The sequence below is a fragment of the Cyprinus carpio genome, chromosome A4 (assembly GCF_018340385.1).
Source record: "Cyprinus carpio isolate SPL01 chromosome A4, ASM1834038v1, whole genome shotgun sequence".
Classification (NCBI taxonomy): Eukaryota; Metazoa; Chordata; class Actinopteri; order Cypriniformes; family Cyprinidae; genus Cyprinus; species Cyprinus carpio.
In genome coordinates this window covers 11,875,762-11,889,578 of record NC_056575.1, presented here as the reverse complement: position 1 = coordinate 11,889,578, position 13,817 = coordinate 11,875,762, and the positions used below count along the sequence as shown (strand labels likewise).

The 13,817-nt window shown below is 35.9% G+C and overlaps 1 protein-coding gene across 4 annotated transcripts in view; it reads left to right on the top strand.

The window, feature by feature from the left end:
* The window catches only part of LOC109064448 (UHRF1-binding protein 1-like), a 31,793-nt gene that overhangs the window by 4,428 nt on the left and 13,548 nt on the right, over positions 1–13,817 (top strand). For all 4 annotated transcript variants that reach the window (XM_042741042.1, XM_042741037.1, XM_042741058.1 and 1 more), the window contains exons 2-6: positions 9,692–9,854; positions 11,838–11,876; positions 12,306–12,397; positions 12,644–12,833; positions 12,909–13,049. In XM_042741042.1, coding sequence (XP_042596976.1) covers positions 9,692–9,854; positions 11,838–11,876; positions 12,306–12,397; positions 12,644–12,833; positions 12,909–13,049 — 625 coding nt within the window. The remainder of the gene's footprint in view (positions 1–9,691; positions 9,855–11,837; positions 11,877–12,305; positions 12,398–12,643; positions 12,834–12,908; positions 13,050–13,817) is intronic.

The window sequence follows — 13,817 nt, the reverse complement described above, 5'->3', positions numbered from 1 at the left end:
GGTTTCACAAAACTGAAGTCAGACCAATCTGTTTTGCTATAAATTTCAAAATTATACAATCTAATTTGGATTCAAAACTGCTCATGATGCATTTGTTTGGATCATGATTAAAATGCAGTGGTTGACTCTAATTTGGCCTCCCAAACGAGGATGATATCCGCTCCGTCATGCCTAGAGCTGATCCGTGCTGGTCATTGAGGAAATAAATCAACTTCGTGCTGGGAATCGGTGGATTGGCTTTCACTGTGGATGAAGCGGAGTCCAGCCTGGAGTCGTCACATGTGGTTCCCCAACGGCTGCTCCTCTGTCGAATCCGCTGGCCGCGCTGTTCTCAAGTCCGCCGGCCGTTCCTCACTCAAACCCGCAGTATGTGATGCTGTGTGACGCATTTTATGGAGGACTGTTTCCTGAACCTGCAGACTAGCCTACAATGGGTCTGTGTTCAAAGGCTGTTCTATAAAGTTGGTCAGTTCCAACTTTGCAAGGACAGTCTGGCACTTCTGACTCACAGCCTGTAAGTACATTTTTTATATTTAAAGAATTTGCCACTGATGATTCAAACTCGAGTTTTAAGCAGTGTAGAGTAGTGCTTGTTGTTTGTCGTTTCTCCGATCACAAATGCAGACATGGTTTTATGTTTACGCAGTGTGATATGCAACGCAATGCATAAAAACACTGTATAAGTCATTATAATCAATAATTATGTCCCCACTGGATGCAACAAATGACTCGTTTGTAATGGGTTTTATTGGTTTTGTCTCATCTTGCCGGCTTCATGGTAAGGGGCGTAACATTTCCGTCACATGCTTGAGGTATTCAGCCAATCACAACGCACTGGATAGCTGGCCAATCAGCATACACCTCGCTTTTCAGAATGATGAGCTTTGTAAAAATGTATGCATTTCAGAAAGAAACAGTAATGTACATTATATGGAAAATAATGTTTTTTTGAACCTTAAACCACATAAACACATTGCATTACACCAAATACATGACATAATGTTCTTTTTAGCAACAGTTTTTCCTGGGTCAAAATTGGTCTTCGGTGGTGGCTGACCGACATGGTCATCCACACACAGCAAAGAGTACCCTAGTATCCACATGATCCGCAAGCCCAATATTGACAATAAATGTTAAATTTAAAATAAATACAAAGAAACAGTTTGTGTTTTTTTTTTTTTTTTCTAATCCTATATATTCATGAAAAAAACGATCACTGTCAGGCTAGATAGTAAAAGAATGCGATTACAACTTATTTTACATGTAAACATCATCGATACCAAAGTATATTTGCAATGTCAAAGGTATCACAATTTATCTATTTACAAATTATGCAATTATCAGACACCGATATTATCTGCCACTCTCACTGTCATCCATTCTTGCCCTCTTTGCAAAAAAAAAAAAAGCTGTTTTTTTTTTTCCACGACTGGCTTTCATAGTTTTGAAAGATAAAATCCTTTTTTGATCGAACTGATAATTATTTTAGTATAATAATATCAATTAAAAAGTAGCATTAAAAACGTAGCATTAAAAGGTGTAATAGTGTAATTTTTTACCATATAAAATTTAATAAAATTAGCAGCTAGCTAGCAACAGCTTGCTTTGTGCTTTGATCTAGTTTCATCTCACTCAAGTCTAACTTTTAAATAAATTCTTTTTTAGGTATTTTATTACACACTGTCATAGGCCTATACATACTGTGGATTATTAAGGTTAAATTTTACTAAACACTCTTGCTAAATGGGGTAAACACACTTACTTCCTCATTTCAAATGTGTATGTTCATCTAAGAAGTAATGATTTGTTATACACCGATTCAGACACTGACAGGCAGACCAATTGCTTTATATCATTCATTATAATGAATCGGCTCAAAGGAGTCATTAGGTCGCGAATCGGACTTTAGCGGACATGTTGTGTGGGAATCCTGGCTGTTAGGACATCGCGAAAGATTTGTCAACACACACACACACACACACACACACACACACACACACACACACACACACACACACACACACACACACACACACACACACACACACACACACACACACACTTCATAACTGGATAGATTTTTTTTTTTTTTTGCGTTTATTTAAAGTTATGTCAGCTGCATGTGCGGAATGCTTGTCACAAGTTGTAAGAGAAGATAAAAATAGTTTTGGGCGGCCGCCAAAAAATTTTCAATGTAGGAAAAACCCTGACTTTAAGTCATTATTTTCTTTCCTGACTGCTGGAGTCACCATTCACTTTCACTGAATGGAAAAGTGCAGCGTGGACATCTTACTAAACTTCTTGTGTTTTGTGCTTCATAGAAGAATGAAAATAATAATGGTTTCAAAAGAACTGAGGTAGTAAATACTGACTGCATTATTAAATTTTTTTAAATCAAGTCACACAAACATTAAAGTAACTCAAGACTCAACAGCACATTTGTTTCTTTGGCACACATGGTTTAAAGTGGAAGAATTTGCGAAAAATCAATATCTACAGAGAAAAAAAAAAGGAAGTGGTCTGACTGACACAACTGAACAGGTGCATCCCCAGGTGCATTTTCCACTGTAGTTCTACAGAAACTTTTAGCATTGATCAGCTGTTTTGCAAGATAATTGACATGTGTCTCTTTAGCTGCTTTTGGTCGATTATGTTGATAGCAGCCTCTTGCTGTTACTGCGGGACTCAGACCAAATCAGGACACAGGGTTTGTTCTCTTTACTGGAATGAAACTTAAAGCACCTCATTAGATGTTTTTTTTCAGCTTTTTAGCTGAAAGGTAAGTTGCTGATCTCACCTGCACACTCAAGGCCTCGGAAAATGACCAGAATGCATAAATTAATAATTAATGTCCCCACTGGATGCAACAAAATGCCTCGTGTGTAATGGTTTTTATTGGTGTTTGTCTCATCTTGCCGGCTTCATGGTAAGGGGCGTAACATTTCCGTCACATGCTTGAGGTATTCAGCCAATCACAACGCACTGGATAGCTGGCCAATCAGCATACACCTCGCTTTTCAGAATGATGACTTTGTAAAAATGTATGCATTTCAGAAAGAAACAGTAATGTACATTATATGGAAAATAATGTTTTTTTTTGAACCTTAAACCACATAAACACATTGCATTACACCAAATACATGACATAATGTTCTTTTTTAGCAACAGTTTTTTCCTGGGTCAAAATTGGTCTTCGGTTGGTGGCTGACCGACAGGGTCATCCACACACAGCAAAGAGTACCATAGTACCCACATGATCCGCAAGCCCAATATTGACAATAAATGTTAAATTTAAAATAAATACAAAGAAACAGTTTGTGTTTTTTTTTTTTTTCTAATCCTATTTATTCATGAAAAAACGATCACTGTCAGGCTAGATAGTAAAAGAATGCGATTACAACTTATTTTACATGTAAACATCATCGATACCAAAGTATATTTGCAATGTCAAAGGTATCACAATTTATCTATTTACAAATTATGCAATTATCAGACACCGATATTACCTGTCACTCTCACTCTCATCCTTTCTTGCCCCTCTTTGCAAAAAAAAAAAAAGCTGTGATTTTTTCCACGACTGGCTTTCATAGTTTTGAAAGATAAAATCCTTTTTTGATCGACCTGATAATTATTTTAGTATAATAATATCAATTAAAAAGTAGCATAGAAAAACGTAGCATTAAAAGGTTTAATAGTGTAATTTTTACCATATAAAATTTAATAAAATTAGCAGCTAGCTAGCAACCAGCTTTGCTTTGTGCTTTGATCTAGTTTCATCTCACTCAAGTCTAACTTTAAACTAAATGATTTTATAGGTAATTTACTACACACTGTCATAGGCCTATACATACTGTGGATTATTAAGGTTAAATTTTACTAAACACTCTTGCTAAATGGGGTAAGCACACTTACTTCCTCATTTCAAATGTGTATTTTCTTCTAAGAAGTAATGATTTGTTATACACTGATTCAGACACTGACGGGCAGACCAATTGCTTTAATCATTCATTATAATGAATCGGCTCAAAGGAGTCATTAGGTCGCGAATCGGACTTTAGCGGACATGTTGTGTGGGAATCCTGGCTGTTAGGACAGCGCGAAGGTCAACACACACACGACACAGATTTGTCACACACACACACACACACACACACACACACACACACACACTCACACACACACACACACACACACACACACACACACTTCATAACTGGATAGATTTTTTTTTTTTTTTTGCGTTTATTTAAAGTTATGTCAGCTGCATGTGCGGAATGCTTGTCACAAGTTGTAAGAGAAGATAAAAATAGTTTTGGCGGCCGCCAAAAAATTTTCAATGTAGGAAAAACCCTGCCTTTAAGTCATTATTTTCTTTCCTGACTGCTGGAGTCACCATTCACTTTCACTGAATGGAAAAGTGCAGCGTGGACATCTTACTAAACTTCTTGTTTTGTGCTTCATAGAAGAATGAAAATAATAATGGTTTCAAAAGAACTGAGGAAGTAAATAATGACTGCATTATTAAATTTTTTTAAATCAAGTCACACAAACATTAAAGTAACTCAAGACTCAACAGCACATTTGTTTCTTTGGCACACATGGTTTAAAGTGGAAGAATTTGCGAAAAATCAATATCTACAGAGAAAAAAAAGGAAGTGGTCTGACTGACACAACTGAACAGGTGCATCCCCAGGTGCATTTTCCACTGTAGTTCTACAGAAACTTTTAGCATTGATCAGCTGTTTTGCAAGATAATTGACATGTGTCTCTTTAGCTGCTTTTGGTCGATTATGTTGATAGCAGCCTCTTGCTGTTACTGCGGGACTCAGACCAAATCAGGACACAGGGTTTGTTCCACATATTGAGGCTGAGTTTTCACATCAGTGTAGCATGAACTGAAGTGAAACTTAAAGCACCTCATTAGATTTTTTTTCAGCTTTTTAGCTGAAAGGAAGTTTGCTGATCTCACCTGCACACTCAAGGCCTCGGAAAATGACCAGAATGCATATGGTTGCTTGTGTACTTTCCCCTTGATTCACCCCTTTGGTAGTTAGACTTGAGAGTTTTAGCTTCACAGTCTTAGAAATAAGGAAATGCAAATCTAGGCCTACATATTTAAAAAATTCACTGAGTTGGTGGTTTGTCGACTGTTAAAAAACTAGTAAGCCTTATTCTGTATTGATTGCGATGCAATAAAGACCCTGTACCATGCAATGATGGCATGTAACGTCTTTCTATTGAATAAACTAAAACTTTTTAAAATTGTATTTTCGTTAGCTGTTAAAAGCTCAAATGTAATTTGAATATGAGAAAACTTAAACGAAAAGAAGTTAAAAACTTACAAAAGTTGTTTTGGCAGCTTCCCGAAATAAAATCAAAATAAAAAATAAAAGTTTGCATTAAAATACGAAAATTACTAAAGCTAAAATGGAAATGAAATAAACGAAAGCTAAATAGAAATACTAAAAAACGAATTAAAATGTTAAAAGCACATAAAATACTAAAAGACAAAATGCAGGAATATCTAAAAATAAATGCTAATTCAAAATATTATAAATAAGGCTGTATGCAAAACAAACATAAAACGCAACCAGTTTGGTCTGTTTCATGAGCAAGTAAATCTTATAAGATTTTCAGTTAACCATACATCGACTGACTTAATAGTTCATAAAGCTCTTAAAGATAAAGATAAAGTTAATGGTTTGAATTAAGCTGAAACACTGCCCTATATAATTTACAGCATTAGGTGAATTTCTACAGTGAACATTACCCAAATGAATCGAAAATGAATCGGAATTGGATCCACAAAATTACTACTACTTTTACAAATACATTAAGATATGAAAAGTTATACACGTGCCTAGTAGTTTTTTTTGTATGAATGGCAAGCGGTTTTGCTCTGGACTATAGCTTGGGTTGATCAGTGCTTGTAGGACATAAAAAATAGCAATAATTTCTTCTGTTAGGAGGAAAGCCCTCAGTGAAGTAACCTTCTATTCTCTTTTATCACTTTATGCTGTTTATCCTTGCTGTTGTTGATGTTATTGCCATGACGACATTCTTCGGGTTCTGTCCCTCAGCTCTTGTTTTCTCTTGACTCCTCTATTGATTGGGGCTTGTCTAAAATCTTGTGCTGAGATGCGGTAGATCCTCAGGAGATTTCAGGATGGCTCTGTATACACTAAATACACTCTCACATGGCTCTAGTGTTTGTGGGCTGTTTGTGTGTATCATTGTGACATTTGCAGAAAGTCTATGAGGCCGTCTGTCATCCTGTGAAAAACTGCTGCGTTTGGGCTATTCAGAGCTCTCCTTCTGCGTCCTTGGCGTAAAGCATTAGATTAATAAGTCAGCTGGGGCATAATCTCCTTAAAGCATCTCATTCAAGAGATGCCCACACTTTGAAATGCAACCAGTGAGTGCAGGGATTCAAGCTGCTATGGTGTTAGAACTTGTTGAAAAATGAAATACGTTTCATACGTTAAAAATTAAACATGAAAATGTAAAAGGAATCAAAATGCTTGAACTTTTAAACAACATTCTGTTTCAAGTGACATCATCGAGGCCTGATAAGTTTCAACCAATGAGTGCAGGCGGTGAGATTTTTCTAAATATCTTGTTTCACTTGGGGGAACCTACAGACAGTAGTGAAATGTCTTGTCACAATGTCACAGACACTGTATCTGTGAGCCTACTTCCCACAGTGGTACTGAATCAGTAGTGAATGGGTGCCGGCAGAATGAGAGTTCAAACAACTGATAAAAAATTATAAAAGTTTGTAAGAGTTAAATATATAAATCTATTTTTAAGGTTTTTTAATCTTAAATCTTCTGTTCAAAATTGCAGTCCATAATCCATAACAAGTCTTTATTTGATTGAAGAAGTTTATTCTGTTTTGTAATTTCATTTTAATGTTGTCCTTTCACATCCAAATCCACCAACATATTTGTTTAGAACTATTTACACTTGTAAACAGTGCTTGATCTTTGCATATTTCGCTAACTTTTTCACTTAAAGCCTTTTTGGATACCTGTATTTATGGATAGAGGACTATCCATGGAACCTTAGCTAAAGTTTGAAGTTAAAAATGGAAGAATTTTTAACACATTTAGTCATATTTAAATGTGTTCAGCAAAATTAAGCCCATTCGTTCGTTGCTGAATGTATATATACATATATATAAACGATGCAGATACATGTTCTTCTGTGTGAGTTAATTCTATGAAATTTTGTGCATGTGAGAGTTGATGGTATGAATGAATGTCTGTGCATCTGACAGTTTAGTCTTGTGCTGTTAGGCCAAACACCACCCTCATAGCAGTTCAACACTGTTGGTGTCTCTGTGACAGAATGTGTTGACTGTTAAAACACTGTTCAGTTTGTAGGAGGTTAGTTATATTCTTTCAGTGGCATTCTTGTCGTCTAGAAAGGACATTATGGCAGTTTACATCATGCAATGGTAGAAATGTGACTTGTAATTTGTACCTGACTTTCTTCAACACTGATTCGTTATCTTTAAAAGCAAGTATTGCCCATTAGAGACCATTAGAAATAAAGATGTATTTACCTCAGTTTTGCTAATAGATGACCCAGGTGTAGTTGAATTGAGCCCACCTGATATCACCTGGCTGGCACCTGTCCGATCTCTTCACTGTAGCCTTCTGAGGACTGACCTGATATCTGATATCAGAGAATGAAGGTAGGCCGTGTCTGAATGAATATTTAACTGTTCACAGAACACAGCTACGGAACGCAGAGGCCAGACTATTCACATTTTGTTTTGAACTGGCATGTCTATGGAAGTTTTCACGCTCCCTGTCTCGTGGTTGGTTTTGTTTCACACACAGAGCGATGAACAAGCCCACGCAGGGCTCGTTGCACAGCAGCGGTTTAATAATTCACACCACAGTTCCGTAGAGACTCAGAATAAAGAAAATTTTTCTTCTTCTTCCTCCACACTTTCATCTTTCAGTACAAAAATAATAAATAATCAGTTTTATGCAAGTATTCATTTGCATTGTTTTTATTTATTCATTTTTTCTATTGAATTTAAATTTTGTATTTTTCAGTACTTTAAAAAAAAATTTTTTTTAATATTTTTTCCATTTTATTGTTTTTTATTTATAATTGTTATTATATTTAATGTAAAACATTTACTTATTTATAATATAATGCCATTATTTATAGTACAATTTGAATTTAGTTATATTATAAGTTTAATTCTTCTGTTGAATTATCATTTTATTTATTAAGTACATATAATTTTTCATTTATTTTTTATTTTATTTTTAACTGACAATATATTTTCACATTTTATTTGATATTTTATTGATTAATTTTATCATATTTGAATTAATTTATTTCTAATTTATGATAAACTTTTACTTCTTTAATTATTTATAATATAACAATTTAATTAAAAGTTTAATCACATGTAATTGTTTATTTATTTATTTTTTTCTTCCATTTCTTTAAGCAGGACTGTAAAAAGAGACTCATAGGAAAGTGAGTGCCACGGCTTCCGACCTTTAAACCCTTTCATCCTTATTCAGTCTTTGGAAACACAGATGTTGTAAACTTTCGTTATCTCTTCAAACTTTACCTACATGAGCTGAAGTACAGTAGTTTCTAGGTTTCTAGGTTTCTAGGCCAGTGGTTACCTTCCTAGTGGAGCTTTTAAACTCTTAGTTGCCTCTGTACTTGAAGCTTTGAAGTTGTTGAAGTGGTTATTGGTGTTTTGTCACACACATTAGGCTATAATAATCTACTTGTAGTTTTTTATACAGAGCTCTTTATTTGATTCTGTTAGTGTGAGGTAGTTGTGAAACAGGATTAACCGGCCATCTAAGGGTGTCTCTGATTCAGATTACACCTAGCCTTTGGTTTAATCTGTGCCAGCGAGAGCTGTTCACTGCAGTTAAATTGCGACTGTGTGCATTAGTGTGTTTAAACCGGGCTGAAGGTCAAATAAACAGGCCATCCAACATCTTCAGGCTATTCATGACACACAAGAACATTTTTTTTTTTTTGTTGTTCAGACTAGTGTTGACCTTGGCCTCATCGTAGGTTTTGAGTGACCGTTTATTCCACACCCTGACCTGTTTGTGTCATTAGCTCGCCGAGCGAAAACAGCTGAAAGAATATTATAATGAATGAGTTCTGTTATCAACCTCGGTGCTGAGAGGTGTGCGGAGAGCATTGCACTTGCGGGAACACACTGAAACATTAACTGAAAAATCAATCAGCTCAGAAACAGAAGGTCACGGCCACGCAGAGCTCTCCTCAGATTCTCCGGGTCACTGAAACCGATGTTTAAGCTCTCTTAGGAAGTATTACTCCGTGTCAACAGTCAACAACTTGTATATTATTTCAGCTTGTTACTTGCCACCAAAATAGCCAAGGAAGCTGACATGGCATTAAAACACCAACCAACATTAAAAATGTAACATAACACATTTTAAATGTCCACACACACACATACAGTGTGAACTCAAGTGGTGGGTGGTAACAGCACAGCTCACTGGTCTACTTGCTTGTAAAGCTGTAATTACAGTCAAGAGAAAGAGCCATTTAACCGTAATGGAAAACTGCAATGTGCTTTTTTGCCTCCCTCAGTTTCTTCATTCATCTTATTGATTTTATTCCCTGATTTCTCCCTGTTCCTCTCTCTCTCTCTTTCTCTTTTCTGCAGGTTTGCTAAGAATCTCTCCCCAGATAAGATTAATCTGAGCACTCTGAAAGGGGAGGGCCAGCTTACCAACCTGGAGCTGGATGAGGAGGTTTTGCAGAACATGTTGGATCTGCCCACCTGGCTCGCCATTAATAAAGTCTGCTGCAACAAGGCCGCCATCCGGGTAAGAGATGACATCATCACTATGAGTCCCTCTGACACCATTATTATAGAATCAGCTGGGAAGATAATTGAGTTCAGATTTTATTGTATAGGAAAATATTGCCGTCATGTAAAGCTCACTTCTAATCTTTAAAAAAAAAAAAATAAATTAATAAACAATAAAAATTTTGTAACATGACATACTCAAAGCAATCAAAATAAACTATTCTCATAAAGTATGTGATAGTGTTGTCTAAGAAAATTTGTAGCATTTAAAATGGTTTATTTTAATTTTCAGTGTTTTTTTTTTTATTATTTTGACAATTTTTAAAAATATATTTAAAATATTAAAAAATTTACAGCAGCCATAATTTTAAATTATTATTTTTATTAGTACTATAATAATAATAATAATAATAATGAAATTATTTATATAATTATTGTAATTATTATTGTTGTTAGTATTAACAGTAATAGTAGAAGTAGTAGTAGTAGTAGAAGCATTAAATATATATATATAATATATTTTAAAACACAATATTATACACTGGCTTTCATCATATTATATGTTATCATCAGCACTGCAGTACACACTTTGCACCACATTTGATGACATTAGGAAACCAGACAGTAAGTTTGTGGTGAGGAAAGACCGTGTCTGAGCTCTGTAATCTCAAATCGACGACAACACGCTGTCCATGCAAACCTCAATAGAGCAAAGACACAATGTTACTTGGAAGAGCTCAGTATTGTCATAACAATGACTCGACAGTTGCAGGGAGCATTGTAGTAATTGAAACCTGACGTTATAGATGATACTTCAGTTACAGGAACAAACGCCACATACTTTCCTTGTCCTGTTGTTTTGGTCGATAGAGCTAAACCAAGACAGGCTGATTTTGTAGTTTTACTTTCTACTTCTACTTGAGCTTTTCCTTTCTCTTTTCCCTTTTCTGGCCACAGTTGACCTTCCTATCCTTCATTCTGCCATCAATTATCTGTTAGTCTGGTGCAGTTTTCCACAACTTTTATTGGCTTTTCCTCCGTTCTAGTCTAGACATGCTCAGCCACGTAGTTGTTTAATGAAACCTCAATGGATGTCATTGTGTGTATTGATAAAATACGATAGCTGCAGCTGTTCTGAGGGTCAGTGCGGTCCTTGTGCAGCAGTCTGATTGGTTAAATGAAGCTCATGCCTGGATAATGAGTGACAGAGAGAAAGGATCCTGCCTCTGAAACACTCCTTTTCCTTTCCTCTTCCTTTGTTCGTCGTCGTCTTTATTATTCCTCCCTGTGATCTCCAAACATCAGTTTTAGTATATTTCAATGGCTTATATTCATGCTGCAGCTTTTTAACTCTCCACTTTCACATCTATATTTGAGTGCAGAGGAAATTAAATACAGCTTTTCTATATTCTGCTCTGTAGGGATGAATGTTTGTGTGGGTGTGGGTGTTTCTTGTCCCCATCTGACTCTTTTCAAGAGGAAAGTACAGTTTTCTCCCTCTGGCCATGCTCCAGGTGCTTCTGAATGCTTCCTGATGCATACTGGAAAACTCTCTCTCACTCTCTCTCTCTCGCTCTCCCTCGCTCTCTCTCTCTCTCACACCACACACACACACACCACACACACACACACACACACACACACACACACACATACATCCATTTAGAACATCATTTAAGAGCTTTTCAAATTATATATACCACTTCAAAAACCTCACAAGCCGATTTTTCAACATGTTTCACTATATATCTGAGGGTGTTCTTCAAAATTTGCTCCTCACAAATATATCCATTGAAGGAATACAATAAAGCCAATCTCTAAAAGTGTATGTCTTTAAAAGATTGCAGCAATATTATTAACACACAGCAACACAGACATGAATACACGCATCATATCTTAGCAAAGTTACAGCAAACAGTGCCTAATCACAGGCTGTGTACTTTAATTATAAAGAACAATGTTGCATATACTGTAAATATATTTCCTGTGTGTGCCCTAGATCCCATGGACCAAGCTGAAGACTCATCCAATTACTCTGGTAATAACACTTTATTAAAAATGTTTTTTGTTTTTTTTGGTTTTTTTTTATATTATTTAATTTTGTTTTGTTTTATTTTGATTTTGTTGTTTTGTTTAGCTGTTTTGTCATGTTTTTGTTGTTTTGTTTTGCCATTTCGTTTGTTTTTTATTGTGTTGTTTTGTTTTTAGAATTTTTTGGTTTGTTGTTTGTTTTAGGCACTTCTTTGAAGCACTTCTTTGTTGTTTGTTTGAGGCACTTCTTTTATTGTGTTGTTTTGTGTTGTTTTGTTTTTAGAATTTTTTGGTTTGTTGTTTGTTTGAGGCACTTCTTTGAGGCACTTCTTTGTTGTTTGTTTGAGTCACTTCCTTGATTAAAGGGACAACATTTTCTGTAAAGAGAGACATTTTCTGCAGGTTAATTATTGCAACTGTAAATCATGTCTTTCAGTCTTTGGATAAAGTCGTCATGGAGATGAGCACCTGTGACGAGCCTCGCCCTCCCAACGGCCCATCACCCATTGCAACAGCCTCAGGTCAAAGGTCAGTTTCAATTGACTGGATTTATCTGTCATGATTTGTATCTCTCCTCTGCCGCTTCCTGTTTTCATGCTTCCTTCTGTCATGGAAAACCTGGAGGTATGGAAAAGTATAAAATTCTTTTTGTATTGCCTTGTTTTTTAAAAGCCATGTGAGAGCTAGAGTCTTATTTGTCTGTGAGAGCTAGATTTTTTTGTCGCAAGCCTGATATTATATGTTTATTTTGTAATCTTATTCTCTCTTTGTCAGTGAATATGGTTTTGCGGAGAAGGTTGTGGAGGGCATCTCTCTCTCTGTGAATTCCATAGTGATCCGTATCAGCGCCAAAGCATTTAACGCCTCCTTTGAGCTCTCGCAGCTCCAGGTCTACAGTGTTAACACCAGCTGGGCCACTGGTGACCTCCGATACACGCGCATCCTGGACCCCACACGTGGAGAGGTGACAACAGATACCAATGGTGTTGTGGAGTAGATGAGGTATGCGTTTATATGGTAACACTATGATTTGTTTTAGATCCTAACATTTAAGGAAGTGAGCTGGCAGATGATCAGGATTGAAGCGGACGCCATCCAGAACACAGAACATGAGGTCGTCAGAGCCCCCATACGACTCATCACCAACCAATCAAAGATCAGAGTCACTTTGAAGAGGAGGGTAAGAACACACATTTGCACACATATTCATTTCACATACTCAAACAGAAACATGGGTAAATGTTCAAAATTAGATCCAAACTGTCAATTTTTGGATCTCTGTGTATTTTTGAGAGTGTGTGTAGCACTCAATCTTGTGTGGATCAGCTCTGAGCTCTGTGGGCAGCCGGGATCCATTTCTCTGTTGGTAGTCTGAATATTGGCAGCTGATTAGAGGGTTTGTTTTGGTAGCATCCAGGCCACACGTAAAAAGAAATGCAAACAAACTCTGTACATTTTAGTACGGTCAAATTATGCTAGATTAAATGAAATGCAGTGGGGAGCATATTGAAAATTTGGGTTTTAAAGTCCTTCATAAACTTAGAAAATATATATATATTTTAAAAAAAAATTTTAGGAAGTAAAATTTTATGGTGTTAAAAGGTAGTGGTGTATTAGGGATTGTATTTTAAATAAATGCTGTTCTTTTGAACTTTCTATTCATCAAAGAATCCTGAAAACAAAATGAATCACGGTTTCCACAAAAATATTAAGCAACACAATTGTTTTCAGATTTGATAATAATAAGAAATGCTTCTTGAGTTGAGCACCAAATCAGGGTATTAGAATGATTTCTGAAGGATCATGTGACACTGAGGACTGGAGTAATGGTGCTGAAAATTCAGCTTTGCCATCACTGGAATAAATTACATTTTATAATGTATTAAAAATTAAAACAGTTATTTAAAATTGCATTGACGTTTCATTGTATTACGGTCTTGGAGAGCTA